This window comes from Chanodichthys erythropterus, chromosome 2, assembly GCF_024489055.1.
Source record: "Chanodichthys erythropterus isolate Z2021 chromosome 2, ASM2448905v1, whole genome shotgun sequence".
Classification (NCBI taxonomy): domain Eukaryota; kingdom Metazoa; phylum Chordata; class Actinopteri; order Cypriniformes; family Xenocyprididae; genus Chanodichthys; species Chanodichthys erythropterus.
The window spans coordinates 10,302,464-10,322,356 of NC_090222.1; the positions used below are offsets into that span (position 1 = coordinate 10,302,464).

Sequence of the window (19,893 nt, forward strand, 5' to 3'; positions counted from 1 at the left end):
GATCCAGAGCTCCCCAGTGTCAACAGCCCACAGTGGAGACGAGGAAGGGAGGAGTCCGGGTGGTGACGAGGCTGACGACAGCTGGCGGACAATTGATGGAGGCAGAGCCGGTAGATTCGCAGCCGCAGACTGAGGGTCAAGGGAGCTGATCGACATCACTGGAGGCCCAGGCGATGCCACGTCGGCGAGCATCATAGGCGGAGCCAGAGTACCCGAGGACAGTGACGAGACCGAGGACAGGGGTGACCCCGGAGGGAGGAAGGAGCCAGCTGTAGCCATAGGGTAGGAGGGACAGAGCGCAGCCTGGATGTCCGTGGAGTAGGCAGAGCAACGAAAGACCAAAGGGGGAGCAGACAGAACGAGGGAACCCAGTGGCATCACTCGGATGAGTGTCTCTGGATGAGCCAATGGTGGAAGGAGCCAGAGTGGAGCCGTCAGGATGACAGGCCAAGATGGAAGGAAGGGATCCGAGGCTGGAGGCAGAGATGCCGGATCCTTCTTGACAGATGCAAATTTGGCCCTCTTGGGCAGTCCAATCTTCTGTAACCGTTGTGTTCAGGCAGGAAGATGAAGAGAAACTAATAGATCAAGATACTCCAAGTTTACCCTGCCTGTTTGAGTATTTGAAATTAAACACAACATCGATCGGACCAAGACTGAAGGTGAAGGTACAACTTAAGTAGTGGACATAATGAGGATAATGACTAACACACACCTGACACATATGAACTAATAACAATGGTAACCGGTACTAGTATAGATATCGGGCCCGATACTAAGCTCATGTACTTGTACTCGTAGGCCTACTCATAAAAATACCCCCAATACCAAAGACCGATACCTCACGTGACGTAACTAACAGAGTTTTCCGTGCACAGAGACATCGGCGGCAGCAGCAGAAAAAATTTCAACCTCAGAGGTGTGCAAATACTTAAAAATTAATGATGACAACCCAAACATTGCGAACTGCATGCTTCAATCACAATTCGTTATCGATTAGTGCTCTCTCTCTCGCACTCGCTTTCTCTCTTTCTTGCACACGATCCCAGTTCTTTCAGACAGCACACAATCAGTTCTCCTTGCGCCTGAATGGTCACATGCACACATAGTTGTCAAAATGTCCATGGTGTGGAGTATCTCACGTAACTCGGTTATGGCTTAAGAGGATGTAAACATTTGGGTGAAAACAGGATATGTGTCAGCATCCATGGATTCGTTCTTAAAGGGACCATAGCCTATATTTGTCATTAAAAAAAAGTACATGCAAAGCCAAGTAAATTCCAGGCTGACTGATCTAAGAGCTTTTTTATATTCTAGCTCAGAATGGAACATACTAGTTATCTTGTAAGAATGTTATAAGTCTTTTCATCTAAATTTGATTTAAAAAATTTGATGGGCTCATCACATAAAGAAAAGGATGTTAAAAATCACAGCTGATTTGATTTCAGGTTCAAACTGGAAATGGAAAGTAAACTTGATGGCATTCCATTTTGATAAACTGTAACTCCCTGCAGTGTGGTCTGTTATGTACTGCACATTTTGGCAAATGTAGATATTCCATGCTTATATAAAATTCACATATGTGCACAGTACATATAGAATGGTAGTATGTCGTGATGTCACTAGGTTTCTGGGCTCCTTGTACAGTTTATTGCATTGGCCCCCCCTTGAAATTGCTTTTCTGTGGGATCGTTTTGGGCCCCCTGTACTCATTCCCTCCTTTACCCTTACTACTGACCTCCCTATAGTAGTATTCTATTCTGAGCATACAGTCTAATTAAAGACATGGGTAATCTACTAATGAGAACAATTTTTGAGCAATGCAATTGTCAGTGTTGTGATCTCTGTCTGGAGATATTTTAAGCTGCATTTAAAAAAAAAAAAATTGCTCTGATACATAAGTACACACCTCTGCAGAAGTGCTCTGTCCATTAATGGTGTGTTCACTTCCTGTAGCTACGCCCACTCCATTACCCCAGTGCAAGTGCAGCTGTACAGCACTATAATGCCATGGCAACCCAGCCAAGCCCATCCAATGTGGCAATGTCATCTGCACTGTATGATAAAACAAGAAGGAGGTTGAGGTAAAGAAGAGGGTCATGTTTAACAAACTGTGTATTTGGTCAGTTTATATTTGGTGTCTTTAACTACTACTGACATTAAAAGTACATAGTACATTGTTGAGTACATTATTCATGTTGTATTGCAAAACACTAAAGATAGGTACAGGATTGGTGAAATGGTTAGGTTTAAGGGTGGGTTAAGGGGAAAAGGAAGGATCAACAGTGTAATTATAGGTGTAATTACAGAAATTAATTACAGATTTACCTACATGCAGGATTTTAAATATAGGTACAATGTAAAAATGTATGTACACAATAAGTTAATGGTATTAAATGATTAATTTAAATGTTAGTACATAGTAGTTATAGACACTTAATGTAAAGTGGGACCCAGTATTTCATGCTCAAATGTTGTTACAGTGACACCCAAAAGTAACAGTTAAGCCACTCTTATAATGTATGAATGTACACTCAAAAAACATTTAGCCTGTTTTTTAAGATTTACGCATTTCGATTAATAGTAAAATTCCTTCAAATTGAATTGAATAATCCTTAAATATGATTCATATTTTGAATTAGGAGTTTTGTATGAGTAAAAAAACCAACAATTCGATTTTAATGAAACTTTTTGTATAAACCTTAATGGAACAAGGGAATGGACCATTTAATTTACAGTTGAGCTCGAAAGTTTACATACCCCTTGTAGAATCTGCAAAAATGTTAATCATTTTAACAAAATAAGAAGGATCATAAAAATTGAATGTTATTTTTTATTTATTACTGTCCCAAATAAGCTATTTCACATAACAGATGTTTACATAAAGTCCACAAGTCAAAACCCCAGTTCAAAAGTTTACACACCGTTGATTTCTTAATACTGTGTGCCACAGTAAACTTTTGAACTGGGTCATTTGTATAAATGCAACTATTTTTTGTTTTGTTTTGTGGACTTTGTTACATTTTGTTACATTTATGAAAACCATTCATTCCATTCCCTTGTTCCATTAAGATTTATACAGAATGTTTTATTAAGCTCTAGTTGTTGTTTTTTTGTTTGTTTGTTTTTTCCTCATAATAATTTAGAATATGAGTAATATGTAAGGATTATTCAATTCAGTTTGATGGAATTTTAATTGAAATTTTTTAATCTTTTTTTTCTTCTTTTTTTTAAATGAATTTATGAATTTTTAAAGGGTTAGTTCACCTAAAAATGAAAATAATGTAATTTATTACTCACCCTCATGTCGTTCCACACCCATAAGACCTTTGTTCATCTTCAGAACACAAATTAAGATATTGTTGATGAAATCCGAAGGCTCAGTGAGGTCTCTATTGAGAGCGATGCCATTGAAAATCTCAAGATCAATAAAGGTACTAAAACATATTTAAAACAGTTCATGTGAGTTCAGTGGTTCTATCTAAAGCAACGAGAATACTTTCTGTAAGCCAAAAAAAACTTTTCAACAATATTTATATGGGCCGATTTCTTCGATTTCTTCTTTCTTACAAATCGACTCAGTGATTCGTAGCACCAAAGTCACGCGATTTCAGCAGTTTAGTCGTTTGATAGGAGATCCGAATCACTGTTTCGATTTGTAAAGCTCTGAAGCAGTGTTTTGAAATCGGCCTCTATAAACATTGTACTTTTGTTTTCTTGGCGCACAAAAAGTATAAGGTAGAACCACTGAACTCACATGAACTGTTTTAAATATGTTTTTAGTACCTTTATGGATCTTGAGATTTTTTTGCTGTCTATAGAGGCCTCACTGAGCCATCGGATTTAATCAACAATATCTTAATTTGTGTCCCGAAGATGAACGAAGGTCTTATGGGTGTAGAACGACATGAGGGTGAGTAATAAATGACATTATTTTCATTTTTGGGTGAACTAACCCTTTAAGAGTGATTTAAGCATCCAAGTACTTTTTCTTTAAAAAAAAAAAAAAATCACTTTATGGTGATGGCACATGAAAAAAAAAAATTCCACATAATTTTTTGGTTAATTTGTACGGAAGCACTGAAGAACCGCATGGTGAAAAAAAAAAAAACTCGGTAGGGAGGAAAAAAAAAAATCGAAAAGTTATCTCGTTATTTCAACATAATAAGTCGTTATAACGACATAACATCTCGTTATTTCAAGATATTAAGTCGCTATAACGACATAATATCTCGTTATTTCAACATAATACATTGTTATAACGACATAATATCTCGTTATTTCAACATAATAAGTCGTTATAACGACATAATATCTCGTTATTTCAAGATATTAAGTCGTTTTAACGCAGGGTTGCCAACTTTGGGACTTTGGCTGGAGTGAGACTTTGTAAAAATTTCAGTTTGCGCGTGTGCGCGGAGAAAATGTTTGGTAACCCTAATTTTAAAAATCAATGTCAGTCCATGTTTTAGTATCATTGGGGTGAAATAATTTATTTTATTTTTTGTCAGTTTTGTTACCTGACAGGGGCGGAGCCAGACATTGTAAACATTCGGGGCTTAGCCCAAATTTATATTTGTCCAAAGACATTTCATTTTTCTATTAATAGCTTTACTGACATGAAAGGAGCTTTTGTTGTCATATTCTTGTTCAGAAAATGTACATTATTTGACACTGTAATTTGTAAAAGTTTGTTGGATGTACCTCCGCTAGGGTGGTCCGGGGGCAAAACACTGAATGAATGTATAGCTGATAAATGTGCTAAAGTTGTCATATGTTATATAACAAAACGTAACGTGTTACTTACGTAACCTCGGTTCCCTGAGAGATAAGGGAACGAGTATTGCGTTGCAAACGCTATGAGAAAACTCCTTTTCTCGAGAAAATAACGGCCATGGTGTGTTAAGCAGAAGCAGCCTGGCCAGCGGCGGAGTGTGCATGATCCGGGAGTGCTGAAGACGTTCTGCGCGGCTTTGATGGGTGCGCGGCCACAAATGGGCGGCGACCACTTCTTCCAGTGGCAGGAGCTTCACATTTCCTTTTTCCTCAGCGCCCTCAGCAAATAGAGCGTTAACTAGACGTACACACCGCCGCCGACTTTAGCTGCAAAGAAGCTCTGGCCGCTTTGTCAAAGACGCTTGTCAAAAAGTACGGGGAAGCTTGACGGTTTGGCCGCTCTGTATATTGAGTGCGCGCGCGCGGCCGGGGCTCTCTCTCTCTCTGCTCGTGCACGCTGAAAATTTCATATTTTGGTATGAACATTAACCCGCCAGTGTAGCGAGAAGGAGGTCTCTGCGGAACAAAAAGGGGCGGTTCCCAACTTTGGGGTGTTGTCACACGGAAATAGGTGTTTTTCAACCTCTTTACCAGATTTGCTCAAATCGAGTGGGATATTTCCGCAAAAACAATAAGATATATGTATTGTATATGAATGTAAGTGTATTGTTTAAGTTGTTTAACGCTGCGTTCACACCAAACGCGAATAGAGCGTCAAATTCGCGTCTACCGCGTCTAGTTTGTCGCTTGAACATTTTGAATGCATTCGCGCGTCTAGAGCAAAATAGACGCGCGTAAAAAAACAAGCGTTTGAAGCGAAATTGACGCGCGTCCGAGGCGAAATCCGCTTCTTGTGGGAGGGGCAAGTGCTAGGCGATTGTCTGTTTGCAAGATGGCTGATGTTGATCGTGCGTTCATCGAGAGAGCTAACGTTACCGCTTTGTATTTGCTCTGGAGAGCAGAACAGCGGCGTAGGGGTCAGCGTCGCGGGAAGGCCGCGGGTCGATAAACGTGTAACGTGATTTAAAAGTGAAATGTGTATTTACAACTTACCAGGTAGCCCAATCTCCTCACCGACACTCTTCCAAGCGAGCTCCTTTTTATTCCTGTCTGAAGTATGAACTTGTGTCATAAATCTCTGGGTGACTGCTCACTGATAATATCAGTCGTTCCTCCATTTTGAATGAGTGACTCCGGGCGGGCCTGCCGCCACAGCAGCAAGCAGGCTCCTGATTGGTTAACGCGGCGCGAATTTACGCCAAAGTTCAAATTTTTCAACTCGGGCGTCAGACGCGAATTCGCGTCAAACGCTAAATGCACAAAAAGCACCATTCGCGCGAAACGCTCAATTCGCGTCAATAAAAAAACAAAATGATGAATGGCCTTTCGTACTTTCAAAAAACGCATATCCCGGCTTCCGTACTTTTTTGGTTGGATCGTTATAAACACCTCTCTCAGTTATAAAACACCCCAAAATTGGGAGACGCCCCTCTTTTGTTCCGCAGAGACCTATACTTGAGTGTAGCGGATAGCCTTTTGAGATTTGCTCGCCAAACGGAAAATCTACCCGCATTTGGCGCTTGACGGGTGTTAATTTCGGACCCTACATGAGACATCATAACGCACGTCAGACAACATTTGCAACTATAGTTGAAGTCTGTAACTTAGTCTCGGCACACAGACTGATTAGGCAAGGCTACGTCTGTAGTGACAAGGCTCACCATTTTATTATTTGCTTACCTTGATTGTCTTCCAAACTTTCACACGTGCCGTCTCCGACTCCGAACCTATGCTCCGAACTCTCTCTGAACTTCTCACACGCAACTGACGTATCAGGTGCAAGGTTTTCAGCCAATCAACGATCAGAGAATACTGCAGTGAGAACGTTGTAGGGAGATGTAACAGCTGTGGGCCTTAGGGCCGTTACATAGTCAACGCGAGAAACGCGAGCAAGCAACGCGAGCGACGCGCTCCCTTTCATAGTCTAAACAGTGGACGCAAGCGTCACGGGCGATGCGTGTATGCAATACACTGCTCACGCAACAGGGGGTAGTAGAGTCGGGTGATATTCAGATCAAAATGGCAACTGAAGAATGTATTCTGTTGCTGATTTTACATCGGCGGCAACAAAGGCAACGCAGAGATAGACGGTGGTACGTTCGCCCTTTAAATCAAAAAAGAGATCAGGATGGGGAGTTTGTGTCTCTGGTGCTTCCCATGCGAAGCCTGGACGAGAAGAGACATTTCCAGTTTTTTTTAGGGCCGTTTCATAGTCAACGCATCTGTACGCATACACGTCCCCGAGGCTACGCATCGTTACGCTTCGGCCGCCATTATGCGTCGGTGCGTAGCCAAATGTGTCGTCCTAGTTTTTGATACGCGACGCGCCGATGCACGCAATACTATGCGTTGTCGGTGGGGGCGACATTGCAAGTATTGTACATTAATTCAAGTACATTGTGTTTACAGAAGAAGAAGGTTTGAATACAATGGCGGGCGAAGAGGAAAAATTATGCGAACTTATACGTATTCATAAATTCGACATCCTAAAAAACACTGGAAATGTCTCTTCTCGTCCAGGCTTCGCATGGGAAGCACCAGAGACACAAACTCCCCATCCTGATCTCTTTTTTGATTTAAAGGGCGAACATACCCGAACATACCACCGTCTATCTCTGCGTTGCCTTTGTTGCCGCCGATGTAAAATCAGCAACAGAATACATTCCTCTTCAGTTGCCATTTTGATCTGAATATCACCCGACTCTACTACCCCCTGTTGCGTGAGCGGTGTATTGCATACACGCATCGCCCGTGACGCTTGCGTCCACTGTTTAGACCAGTGGCTCTCAAACTTTTTTCCCAGTGGGCCGCACAATGGTCCAAGTGCAAGTCTCACGGTCCGCAAATAATTTACATATGACGTCACCAATGCAAACCAATCAGATTTAATGTTATGGTATTTGCAGATAATACTATTATACCAAGATGTTGCACACAATAAATAACAAATAAAAACTAACTTACATTAGCTTTACAATAATTATCAGTAATGCTCAATGAACACACAAACTGTATCACTTTAAGTTGCTATTTAATTCATTATGACTTTCTTCAACAGCATCGCAATAGCCACCAAACAATCACATAAACGCCTTAATAAGCAAATGTTACTCAGCTCTTTTTACAAATAACACTGAGCGCACTGTAGGCTAATTACAATCTCTGACGATATCAAGCTTTCTTTCATGTCGCAATCCCTCGCGCAGCATCGGATCCGCGAGCGCGCGCAGAGTTGGGCTCATTCCAGCCGCGGGTGCGCTGATGCGGTTATTTTTACTGATTTAAAATACATCAAACACATCGAATTCACAGTTCAGTCTTTTGAAATTGTAGGTTTTGCTTGTCAAGTACTTTACTACAGAGCAAACAGGAAAGCTGCCCATCTCGCTCATTAGGCCTAACAGCAAACTGATTCTTCCATTCTTCTTACCTTTACTGCTGATGCTGCGACTCTTCTTGTTTGCATGTGTTCCTTCATTTTATCTTCCACATTTAGCTTTTCTCCTTTAATAACAAATTTGACCATTTTGAGGCTTAAATTTACAAAATTAATGGCTAGCCTACTGTTTGAATTCTTCCTAAGCGCGCACTTGTGTTTGTTTCTTTAACTGAGTGATTGCGTCATTAGCCTAAATTGCCTGATATCTGAAAATAATAAATGCTCACCAAAATTATTTTATATGACAGATAAAGCATTATAGCTCATTTATATTTATTTAAATATATTTAAATATATTAAATATATTCACTTAATTTAAATTTTAAAACAAAAATAAATTGTATGCTATTTATTATTATTATTATTATTATTATTATTATTGTGGTCTGCATATCGCGGGCCGCATTTACATTTGTGACGGGCCGCAGGTTGAGAACCACTGCTCCACACCCATTCAAACGCTCGCTGCGTCGCGCGACTCGTGTCCAATTCATGGTCCAATTACATCAAAAGTATACGCTCACTGGATGTCATGGCAACTGAATCACGGAGGAAAACTTTAAATATCTCGCCTTAGCTTTAATTTCGGACCATCTCCAAAAAGACATAAAACACTAAACAAATGATTTTGACATGCGTTTATCAAAGTAGGAAATCCAGATTTTTAATCCCTTACACACAATTACTGCTGTTGAAATACGAAATGGAGGCGGGTCCGGATTGAATTCCCTCCGGGTCCGGATCCGGACCGGAGTCCGGACTTTGAGAAGTGCTGGTTTAGACTATGAAAGGGAGCGCGTCGCTCGCGTTGCTTGCTCGCGTTTCTCGCGTTGACTATGTAATGGCCCTTAGGATGTCGAATTTATGAATACGTATAAGTTCGCATAATTTTTCCTCTTCGCCCACCATTGTATTCAAACCTTCTTCTTCTGTAAACACAATGTACTTGAATTAATGTACAATACTTGCAATGTCGCCCCCACCGACAACGCATAGTATTGCGTGCATCGGCGCGTCGCGTATCAAAAACTAGGACGACACATTTGGCTACGCACCGACGCATAATGGCGGCCGAAGCGTAACGATGCGTAGCCTCGGGGACGCGTATGCGTACAGATGCGTTGACTATGAAACGGCCCTTAAACTCCTCTCCTGTCATTAATACGCTGTGGTCTAGTCATCAACAGAAAATTAACGGATTGAGAGGGGAGAAAAATGGATTTTGGCGTGACATTTCTTGCGTATGCGTGAGAGCGTGAGATTGATGCTGAAAGCGTGAGTGTCACGCCAGATGCGTGAGAGTTGGCAACCTTGTATAACGACATAATATCTCGTTATTTCAAGATAATAAGTCGTTATAACGTCGTAATATCTCGTTATTTCAACATAATAAGTCGTTATAACGACATACTATCTCGTTATTTCAAGATATTAAGTCGTTATAACGACATAATATCTCGTTATTTGAACATAATAAGTCGTTATAACGACATAATAAGTCGTTATTTCAACATAATAACTCTTCATTATCTGTCAAGTATGATAAAGGACGTGTATGTGACAACGTCCCCAGTGGCGTAACGTTAAAGTATTGGACCGCCAGTCTAGCTTTTACTGCGATCGCTGCAGTTTCGAATCCGCCTTTTGTTTTGTTTGTTCTTCTCTAGTTTCACATCACATATCAAAAAAGATAGAAATTAGAATAGAAATTAAAACAATGTTATAAAAGTGCAAATAACCTGCCTAACGAGTGTTTAATAACATTAAAAGTAGGTATTGGGCAGGGTTAGCAGCATGTTCGATATTACCCACTAGAGGGCAGAATAACACAGGGAATCAATTAAAGAATGCAATAGTTATGTTGAACTACTATTACAATTTGGTGCTCCAAAATCCCAGAGGTTTATCATGGGAATTTGCGTTCATCCCAGGCTAACCTTTATTGAGGTTAAATTTATTAGACCATAGTAAATAAAACAATTTACAGTGCAAATGTCAGGGGTGTCAAACTTACAGCCCGGTGTCCAATCTGATTTGAACTATGATAAAACATAGAGATGCACTAGTCCAGGGGCCAAAAATGTTTTTAAGCGGGTTTTTTTATTATTATTATTATTCTGGGTTTGCAAACAAACTGCTTTGTAATATTTTCCCAAAATTTCATCTGTGTATTTACGAAGTATGTAAGCAGGACTTTAACACGCTGAATACGGACACAAAGAGAACAGACCCGCCAGCAGAGGAACTACTGTACCATGCACAAGCTCATTGTTCGTGAAAAATAGGGAGAATAATATAAATATTACAGTGGGATTGATATGACTATATCTCCGAAGGCAGCTGTTTTAAGAAAAGTTTTGATGGCTTTTCCTCTTATCTCCATATAAAGTAGTAATATTCATTCCGTCCGTCTGCTGATTTTGTTTTATGTAGCATAATTTCACAAAGCTAAAGTCAGACCAGACCTAGTTTTTGCTGTTAATCATGAAATTATTCAGTAATTTAAATTAAAAACAACTGCTCATGTGCATAACATCTTTGACTATGATAAAAAATGCCTCTAATATCCAAATGCCAGTGTTTGCTTCTAATATCAAAGAGATATTTGTTTAAGGCCAGTTTGGCCTGTGAAAAAATAAACAACAAATAAATTTGCTTTAAAAAAAATCTGCAACCAGTATCAGAATCTGGCCATGATAAATCAAAATAGTAAATAATCTTAAAAATTGAATAGTCTTTTCACTGTAAAAAAAAACAAAAAAACAATGCAGTTTTCTTGCAAATTAATTTGTTGATGTTTAATATTAATGCAACTATCTGCACACTAAGGTTATTATAAGAAGAAGGTAATTCGGCCCACATATGGTTCATTTCTTTCCAGTCCGTCCCTCAAACTAAAATGAGTTTGATTATATTTATTAAAATTATTAAATGGATGCTGCATTATTGGGAGAATAAAACCCCTCCACTTTCCACCAACCCCATACTCAATGAACACTTTTAATATTATTAAACAATTGTTCACATTTTATTTCCACTTTTTGAACATTATTTTCATTTTATTGAAAATGTATATGATGCGAAAATAGGAGTGAGCTATTGGGTGAGCTCGGCAAAATGCTGATTTGACCCCGCAGCGATGGCTGTAAAAGCCAAATCTGAAACCCTACATGTTATTGTTACGCCACTGAATAGATCAAATTACAACTGTCCCTTTTTAAACTTGAGTGGCCCAACCAGACACTGGAGCTATACTGTAAAGAGTGTTTGTCAACAAGGGACGCTATTTGCACTTACTGTAAATAGACACTCCGTGTCCTATTATTTCAATATATTAGTGTCACAGACACGCCAGGCTCCACCTCACCACAGTACCCACGCACCCAATCACCAGCATACTAATCACCGCCACCTGCATCTCATTCACTCTGCAATCACCAGCACTTCAAAACCACCACACTCACACACACTCACTGTCCGGTCTCGTTTGCAACACCTTGTGTTTATGCTTACCTTAAGGACTCCCCTTCATCATACTTACCTGCTCCAGCGATCTCCTACATCTCCTTCGTCTCCTGGTCCCTTCGTGTGCTTACCCTTCTGTGTGTGTGAGTGTCTCCAACGTCTCCCTCCATCTCACCTCAGCTCCTGGATTAACAACCATACAAGGACAGTACTACTCTCTATTCATCTCTCAAGAACCCGATAACAGCCATTACCACTCTGTGTTCTCATATTGTTCTAATAAACTCACCTGGATTGCTTTTATCTCTGCCTCCGTGTCTATATCATAACAGAAGACCGGACCATAACAACTAACGGCATGAGTACAAACGATCCATTCCAGGAACTCGTGGACGTGCTGCGTCGAGCACTCACACCACAGCCCTCAACATCGTCATCCCACAACACGGCTGTCTCCGCACCCACCAGCACCACTCCTTCACCTGCATTCACCGCCAGTCCCATGGCCAAACCGGCGCCCTACTCTGGATCGGCGGAGGAATGCAGCGGATTCCTTCTCCAATGTGAGCTGGTCCTGGAGATGCAGCCGCACCTCTACACCACAGACACGGCTAAAATAGCGTTCATTATTTCACAACTGCAAGGGAAGGCTCTGCAATGGGCAGATTCGTTATGGACCCAGAAAGGCCCAGTCGTCCAATCCTATTCGGCGTTCGTCTCCCACTTCCGGGAAGTATTCGGGAAACCTCTGACTGATTCCTCGACTGGTGAGAAACTTTATAATCTAAAGCAAAGAAACCTATCTGTTAACGAATATGCCTTGCAGTTTCGAACGCTAGCCGCCACCAGCGGATGGAACGAGCAAGCCCTCATCACCACGTTCCGTCAGGGGCTGGAACCCTCCGTGCGGCTGCATCTCGCTGCATACGAGGACTCCATGGGATTAGAACGCTTCATCCAACTCGCCATCCGCGTGGGGTCCCGTATGCAGTCGTGCATTCAAGAACACCAGGGCCAGTCATCCACCACCAACCTCCTCCGTCGGTCCGAACCCGTCAGCTCCCCAGAACCAGCCAACGAGCCCATGCAAATTGATCACTCTCGTCTCACCCCAAACGAAAGACAAAGAAGGCTGGCCCTGAATCTCTGTCTCTATTGCGGAACAATGGGGCATAATCTCTCCACATGCCCAATCCGTCCTCCTCGACCCGTGGTGAGTGCAATATTTCCCTCCATTCAGAAAATGAAACCACTCACTACAACTGTAACCCTTACTGCTGCTAACATCTCTGTTCCAGTGGTGGCGCTCCTTGATTCAGGGTCAGCCGGAAACTTCATCTCAGGCACCCTCTGTAGACAACTCAACCTTAAGATCTCTCCTTCACCGACGAGCTATCAAATCCACTCCATCACGGGCAAACCCCTAAGCCGCAGACACATCCGTCACTGCGTGGGTCCACTTCAACTCAGCATCGGTATCCTGCACACTGAACACATCCATTTGCTGGTTCTGGAGGAATCCACCGCTGACGTGGTTCTAGGGCGCCCGTGGCTGGAACAACACAACCCCAACATCTCCTGGCGCACGGGCGAAGTCCTGAAGTGGGGCGATCACTGCTTCCCAGACTGCTTCCCAGCGCTTCCTGTTCCAAAACCTCCACTCTCCAAGTCTCTTCTCGTGAATGCCACGTCCATCGAGAGCCCTGTTGAGAAGCGCTCCGTGGATGTTCCCCCTGACTACGCCCCCTTCAGCGACGTTTTCTGCCCGCAACGCGCCTCCAAGCTTCCTCCACACCGGCCATGGGACTGCGCCATTGATCTGCTGCCGGGTGAACCAGTGCCCAGGGGACGCATATACCCCCTGTCCATACCGGAGGAGAAGGCCATGGAGGAATACATCAAGGAGGCACTCGAACAAGGTTACATCCGCCCGTCTACTTCCCCTGCTGCTTCAAGCTTCTTCTTCGTGGCAAAGAAGGACGGAGGCTTGAGGCCCTGCATCGATTACCGTGCACTCAACAAGATCACCATAAAGTTCCGCTATCCACTTCCCCTCGTCCCAGCGGCCCTGGAACATCTCCGCGGTGCCACTGTGTTCACCAAGTTGGACCTCCGCAGCGCGTATAACCTCATCCGGATACGTGAGGGGGACGAGTGGAAGACCGCCTTCGTCACGCCCACAGGACACTACGAATACCTCGTGATGCCGTATGGCCTGGTCAACGCCCCCTCCGTATTCCAGGATTTCATCCACGAGGTGCTCCGGGAGTTTCTCCATAAGTCCGTTCTGGTTTATATAGATGACATCCTCATCTACTCCCGGAGCTTGGCCGAACATCGCCACCACGTTGCGGAGGTCCTCCAGCACTTACGGCAGTTCCATCTCTTCCTCAAGGCTGAAAAATGCTCATTCCACCAACCCTCCGTCCAGTTCCTGGGGTACGTGATTGACCACAGTGGCATCCGGATGGACGAGGGGAAGGTCTCCGCTATACAGTCCTGGCCCACTCCTACCACCATCAAAGAACTCCAAAGATTCCTAGGCTTCTCCAATTTCTATCGCCGGTTCATCAAAAACTACAGCACTATCGTCAGTCCACTCACCAACCTCCTCCGTCACCAGCCCAAGTCTCTGTCCTGGTCTCCACTAGCCACTAACGCCTTTGAGACCCTGAAGAAAGCCTTCACCACCGCTCCCCTCCTCGTCCACCCTAACCCGGACCTCCCGTTCATAGTAGAGGTGGACGCATCTACCACCGGAGTGGGAGCAGTCCTTTCACAGCAGCAGGGGACACCAAGTAGACTCCATCCATGCGCCTTCTTCTCCCGCAAGCTCAACCCGGCGGAGGTCAACTACGACATCGGTGACCGCGAACTCCTGGCCGTCAAGCTTGCCCTTGAGGAGTGGAGGCATTGGTTGGAGGGAGCTACTCACCCATTTCAAGTTCTCACTGATCACAAGAACCTCGAATATCTGAAGGCCGCAAAGAGACTCAACCCTCGCCAAGCTCGCTGGGCTATGTTCTTCTCTAGATTCAACTTCTCCATCTCCTACCGTCCTGGTTCTAAGAATACGAAGGCTGATGCCTTATCTCGCCTCTATGCTCCTGAGGAAAAGCCCGAAAAACCTGATACTATTCTGCCGGAGTCCATCTTCGTGAGCCCTATCCAGTGGTCCGAAGAAACCATTCCCTCCGCCAATGCCTCCACACGCACTCCGCCGGGTTGCCCACCGGGCTTGCAGTACATCACACGGGCACGTCGCACTCCACTCCTGCACAACGTTCACTCTTCACTTGGCACTGGTCACCCGGGGGTCAAGGAGACCCTCTCGTTGCTCAAACAACGCTTCTGGTGGCCCAATATGGCCAACGACGTCAGGAGGTACGTGCAGGGCTGCAGGGAGTGCGCCATCTCCAAGAGCCCACGCCATCTTCCCACCGGCAAGCTCTTTCCTCTGCCCGTTCCTGAGAGACCCTGGTCCCACCTGGGAGTGGACTTCGTCACCGACCTCCCCGAGTCTGACGGTCACACGTGCATCCTGGTGGTAGTAGACCGCTTCTCAAAGTCCTGCCGATTAATACCCCTGGAGGGTCTACCTACCGCCATGGCCACCGCAGAACTAATGTTTAATCATGTCTTTCGCTATTATGGATTACCTGAAGACATCGTCTCCGACAGAGGACCCCAGTTTATCTCCCATGTCTGGAAAGCCTTCTTCTCCCTCCTGGGTGTGACCGTCAGCCTATCGTCTGGATACCATCCTCAGTCGAACGGGCAGACGGAACGGAAGATCCAGGAGATTGGCCGCTTCCTGCGTACCTTCTGTCACGGCCACCAGAACTCCTGGAACCAGTACCTGGGTTGGGCCGAGTACGCACAGAACTCCCTCCGCCAAGCCTCAACTGGACTAACACCCTTCCAGTGCGTACTCGGCTACCAACCCCCGATGTTCCCCTGGGACGGGGAACCCTCCGACGTTCCGGCAGTCGACTACTGGTTCCGGGAGAGCGAGAGGGTGTGGGACTCAGCTCACCACCAGCTGCAGAGAGCCCTGCGCAGACGCAAGATGGCAGCCGACCTTCGTCGCTCCGAGGCCCCTGACTACCAGCCGGGGCAGAAGGTCTGGCTGTCCACCCGGGACATCAGGATGCGTCTGCCCTGCAAGAAGCTGAGTCCCCGCTTCATTGGCCCATTCACCATCCTTCGGCAGATCAACCCCGTCACCTATCGTCTCCAACTCCCGGCACAGTATAGCAGAATTCACCCTACATTTCACGTGTCCCTACTCAAACCTTACCACCCTTCTGTTGTTCCCTCCACAGAGCCTGACGTGGCAGCCGCCGAGCCCCCCTTCCACTTCTCCTAGAAGACGGCACAGCCTACGTGGTCCACGAGATCCTGGATTCCCGGCGCCGTGGTGGTAAACTCGAATACCTCGTGGACTGGGAGGACTATGGTCCCGAGGAACGCTCATGGATTCCCAGGAACGATATCCTTGATCCTCTTCTGTTACAGAACTTCCATACCAACCATCCAGACAGACCTGCCCCACGACCCAGGGGAAGACCACCACGACGTCGGGGTCCGCGGCCCTCAGGAGCGGGCCGTGGGAGGGGGGGTACTGTCACAGACACGCCAGGCTCCACCTCACCACAGTACCCACGCACCCAATCACCAGCATACTAATCACCGCCACCTGCATCTCATTCACTCTGCAATCACCAGCACTTCAAAACCACCACACTCACACACACTCACTGTCCGGTCTCGTTTGCAACACCTTGTGTTTATGCTTACCTTAAGGACTCCCCTTCATCATACTTACCTGCTCCAGCGATCTCCTACATCTCCTTCGTCTCCTGGTCCCTTCGTGTGCTTACCCTTCTGTGTGTGTGAGTGTCTCCAACGTCTCCCTCCATCTCACCTCAGCTCCTGGATTAACAACCATACAAGGACAGTACTACTCTCTATTCATCTCTCAAGAACCCGATAACAGCCATTACCACTCTGTGTTCTCATATTGTTCTAATAAACTCACCTGGATTGCTTTTATCTCTGCCTCCGTGTCTATATCATAACAATTAGCACCTATTTTGATTTTTATATCTTTAGAAAATATTACACAACAGTTTGTTTGCAAGCCCAGAATAATAATAATAAAAAAACCCGCTTAAAAACATTTTTGGCCCCTGGACTAGTGCATCTCTATGTTTTATCATAGTTCAAATCAGATTGGACACCAGGCTGTAAGTTTGACACCCCTGACATTTGCACTGTAAATTGTTTTATTTACTATGGTCTAATAAATTTAACCTCAATAAAGGTTAGCCTGGGATGAACGCAAATTCCCATGATAAACCTCTGGGATTTTGGAGCACCAAATTGTAACAGTAGTTCAACATATTGCGTTCTTTAATTGATTCCCTGTGTTATTCTGCCCTCTAGTGGGTAATATCGAACATGCTGCTAACCCTGCCCAATAAATACTTTTAATGTTATTAAACACTCGTTAGGCAGGTTATTTGCACTTTTATAACATTGTTTTAATTTCTTTTGAAAATAAATGCCTTTTTTGATATGTGATGTGAAACTAGAGAACGAACTCGGCAAAAGGCGGATTCGAAACCGCGGCGATCGCAGTAAAAGCTAGATTGGCGGTCCAATACTTTAACTAACGCCACTGGGGACGTTGTCACTGTTCGTCCTTTATCATAATTGATAGATACTGAAGAGTTATTATGTTGAAATAACGAGATATTATGTCGTTATAACGACTTATTATGTTCAAATAACGAAATATTATGTCGTTATAACGACTTAATATCTTGAAATAACGAGATATTATGTCGTTATAACGACTTATTATGTTGAAATAACGAGATAACTTCGATTTTTTTTCCCCCTCCCTACCAATTTTTTTTTTTTTTTTTTTTTTTTTTTCACCATGCGGTTCAGGGCTTCCGTAAATTTGGGAACATTTTATTGATAAAAAATGTTTTGATCCCCCACCCTCCCCCCACCCCAAAATATTTGGTACAGAATCATAGAGAAAATTATCATCAAAATCACATAAAAAAAAAAAAAAAATGTTAAGAAATCATTAAGTAAAAAGGGAAAAACACCTGAAAGTCACTGATATATTGAATTTGATACAGGCATAGGTTTGTATCATGTAGTGTGTCATGTCATATAATGTACTTCATGTAATAAGATTTTACTCCGTACAAAACTTCAAAAAGCAGTTTGTGAAATATGTGTATGTTACAATTTTTGCACATCACTTTAGGTGTTCCTGCAAACCCAGGAACCCTGCATCTTCCCTTCTTATAACACATTATGGCCAATGTGAGGTATTGTCCAAAACATCCTCTAAAAGTACCCCTTATCGCACAATGTTGCCCTGAGGCAACGAAAAGAAAAACTGAATTTCTGAACATGCAAAATAAAAAAAATCTTCATAAAACCTAACAAAAGGCTTCTCTACACCTTCATACACACACACATATTTTTTTATACAGATTGTCATTTTAAATAAGATTACTAAAGCAAACAATCTTGCCTTCTCACACCATGTGCTCCTGTGACCATGTGTCAGAACAGGACGTCCCACCTTTAAAAGGTGCTTGATAGTGACTCCCACACCTTACTGGACTGTTCTTTGGTACTTTCTCGACCTTTCTAATTGGTTGTAATCATTCAAAGAAAAATGTACTAAACATAGGGCTTAAGAAAACTTTCCGTTGCCTTAGGGTAACGCTGTCCTGTAGAGGGCTAAAGTTAATTTTCTAAATAATATCTTTATGCCTTATACTGTTGGAATTTAGACTGAATTTGCTAAAAGTACTATAGTGGTAAAATTGACTTGACTTGACATAAATTATCATCAAACAGCTGAAGATAATCCGATCTATTGTGAATGGCAGAGTTTTTGTTTTAAATCTCTAGGAGTAGCTTTTGTGTGTGACTATTTTTGATGGGTGAAAAAGATAGATTTACCTGTATGGCCATTGTTGGAGAGGGTGAATGGTCTGTTACCAGGCTGGTTGTATCCCAGGGGCTGCACAGGGATTAGCGTTGGGTCATGTCGTGTTTGCGATTTGTCCAAATTTATGGGTGACTGACTAGAACCACCACAGTCAGGAAAAAACTCAGCCCATTCTGGCTGTCCCACTGCACCTAACACAACCAGAAAAGGGTGCCACAGGTGAATGTTCGTCTGGGAGTCAGTCAATGAAAATGTGTGTGGAATTATAAATTACAGTAGTCAACATTTGAAGTGGATCAAAAAAGTTAATCAAAGTTGTCCTAAGAACTAAGTTGTCCTAAGAAGAAGGTTTTAGGACAATTTTGATGAAAGGTTTTGATCCACTTCAAATGTTGACTACTATATATAAATGCCAGTTAAAAAGAAATCAAAGCGTTTAGGGAGAACATGTATGTGAGTGTTTACCTCATGTTCTGTAAGCTTATAGTGAAGTATTAGCTAAGTGTTAAGTCATGCAAAGTTAATGAGGAAACCATGGTCACAAATGCATAGACTACACACACATTTTCAGTGCTAAAACATTCTGTAGTGTAATTAGACATTGAAAGAGAAAGGGGGGACAAAGCAACAAAAAAAAGAAAAAATGAAAAAAGAAAGAAAAGCCAGAAAAAAAGCGGTTTTATTGTACAACAAAAGAAAACTTTTTATATGAGTCTGCGTGTTTCAGCTTGGTGCCAAGTCAGTTCTGTGTACACAGGGATTAGAGGCCCACTCAATCTCACTGTTCACCAAGAATATCCCCCCAAACCCCTGTTCAACTCCAAAATGTTGGGAGGGGGAGGCAATGAGTTGCTCTCATTGATCTGTGGTTGCCAAGGAGATCTCTATGACAACTGCAAGACACATATTCCATGCCAGTTTACCTCTTGTGTGCTGCCCCAACATGGACAGGGAACAAAGCATCACTCAACCAAGTAACTATTTTATTCAGAAATAATGAGTTGCATCACAACAATAGCACACATTGTATAGCCCTGAAAATGTGCCCTGGAATGTGTGTTGTAGGTATAACAGTAGAATCATTCTAACAGATATCCTATAAGAAAAACGAAGGGAAATGATTCCTTGTTCAAAGAAAATAAATTTGTCATTTGTGACATTAATT

The 19,893-nt window shown here is 43.3% G+C and overlaps 1 protein-coding gene across 2 annotated transcripts in view; it reads right to left on the minus strand.

Annotated features, from left to right (window-relative positions):
* ca14 (carbonic anhydrase XIV) overlaps positions 1-19,893 on the minus strand; it is a 115,398-nt gene that overhangs the window by 94,094 nt on the left and 1,411 nt on the right. The window contains exons 3-4 of one of the 2 annotated variants that reach the window (XM_067392393.1): positions 18,740-18,919; positions 1,910-2,055 (exon numbers count right to left, since the gene is read on the minus strand). In XM_067392393.1, the coding sequence (XP_067248494.1) occupies positions 1,910-2,055; positions 18,740-18,919 (326 nt within the window). Of the gene's footprint in view, positions 1-1,909; positions 2,056-4,807; positions 5,129-18,739; positions 18,920-19,893 lie in introns of those variants that run through there. The other variant, XM_067392403.1, reaches the window with a different exon arrangement.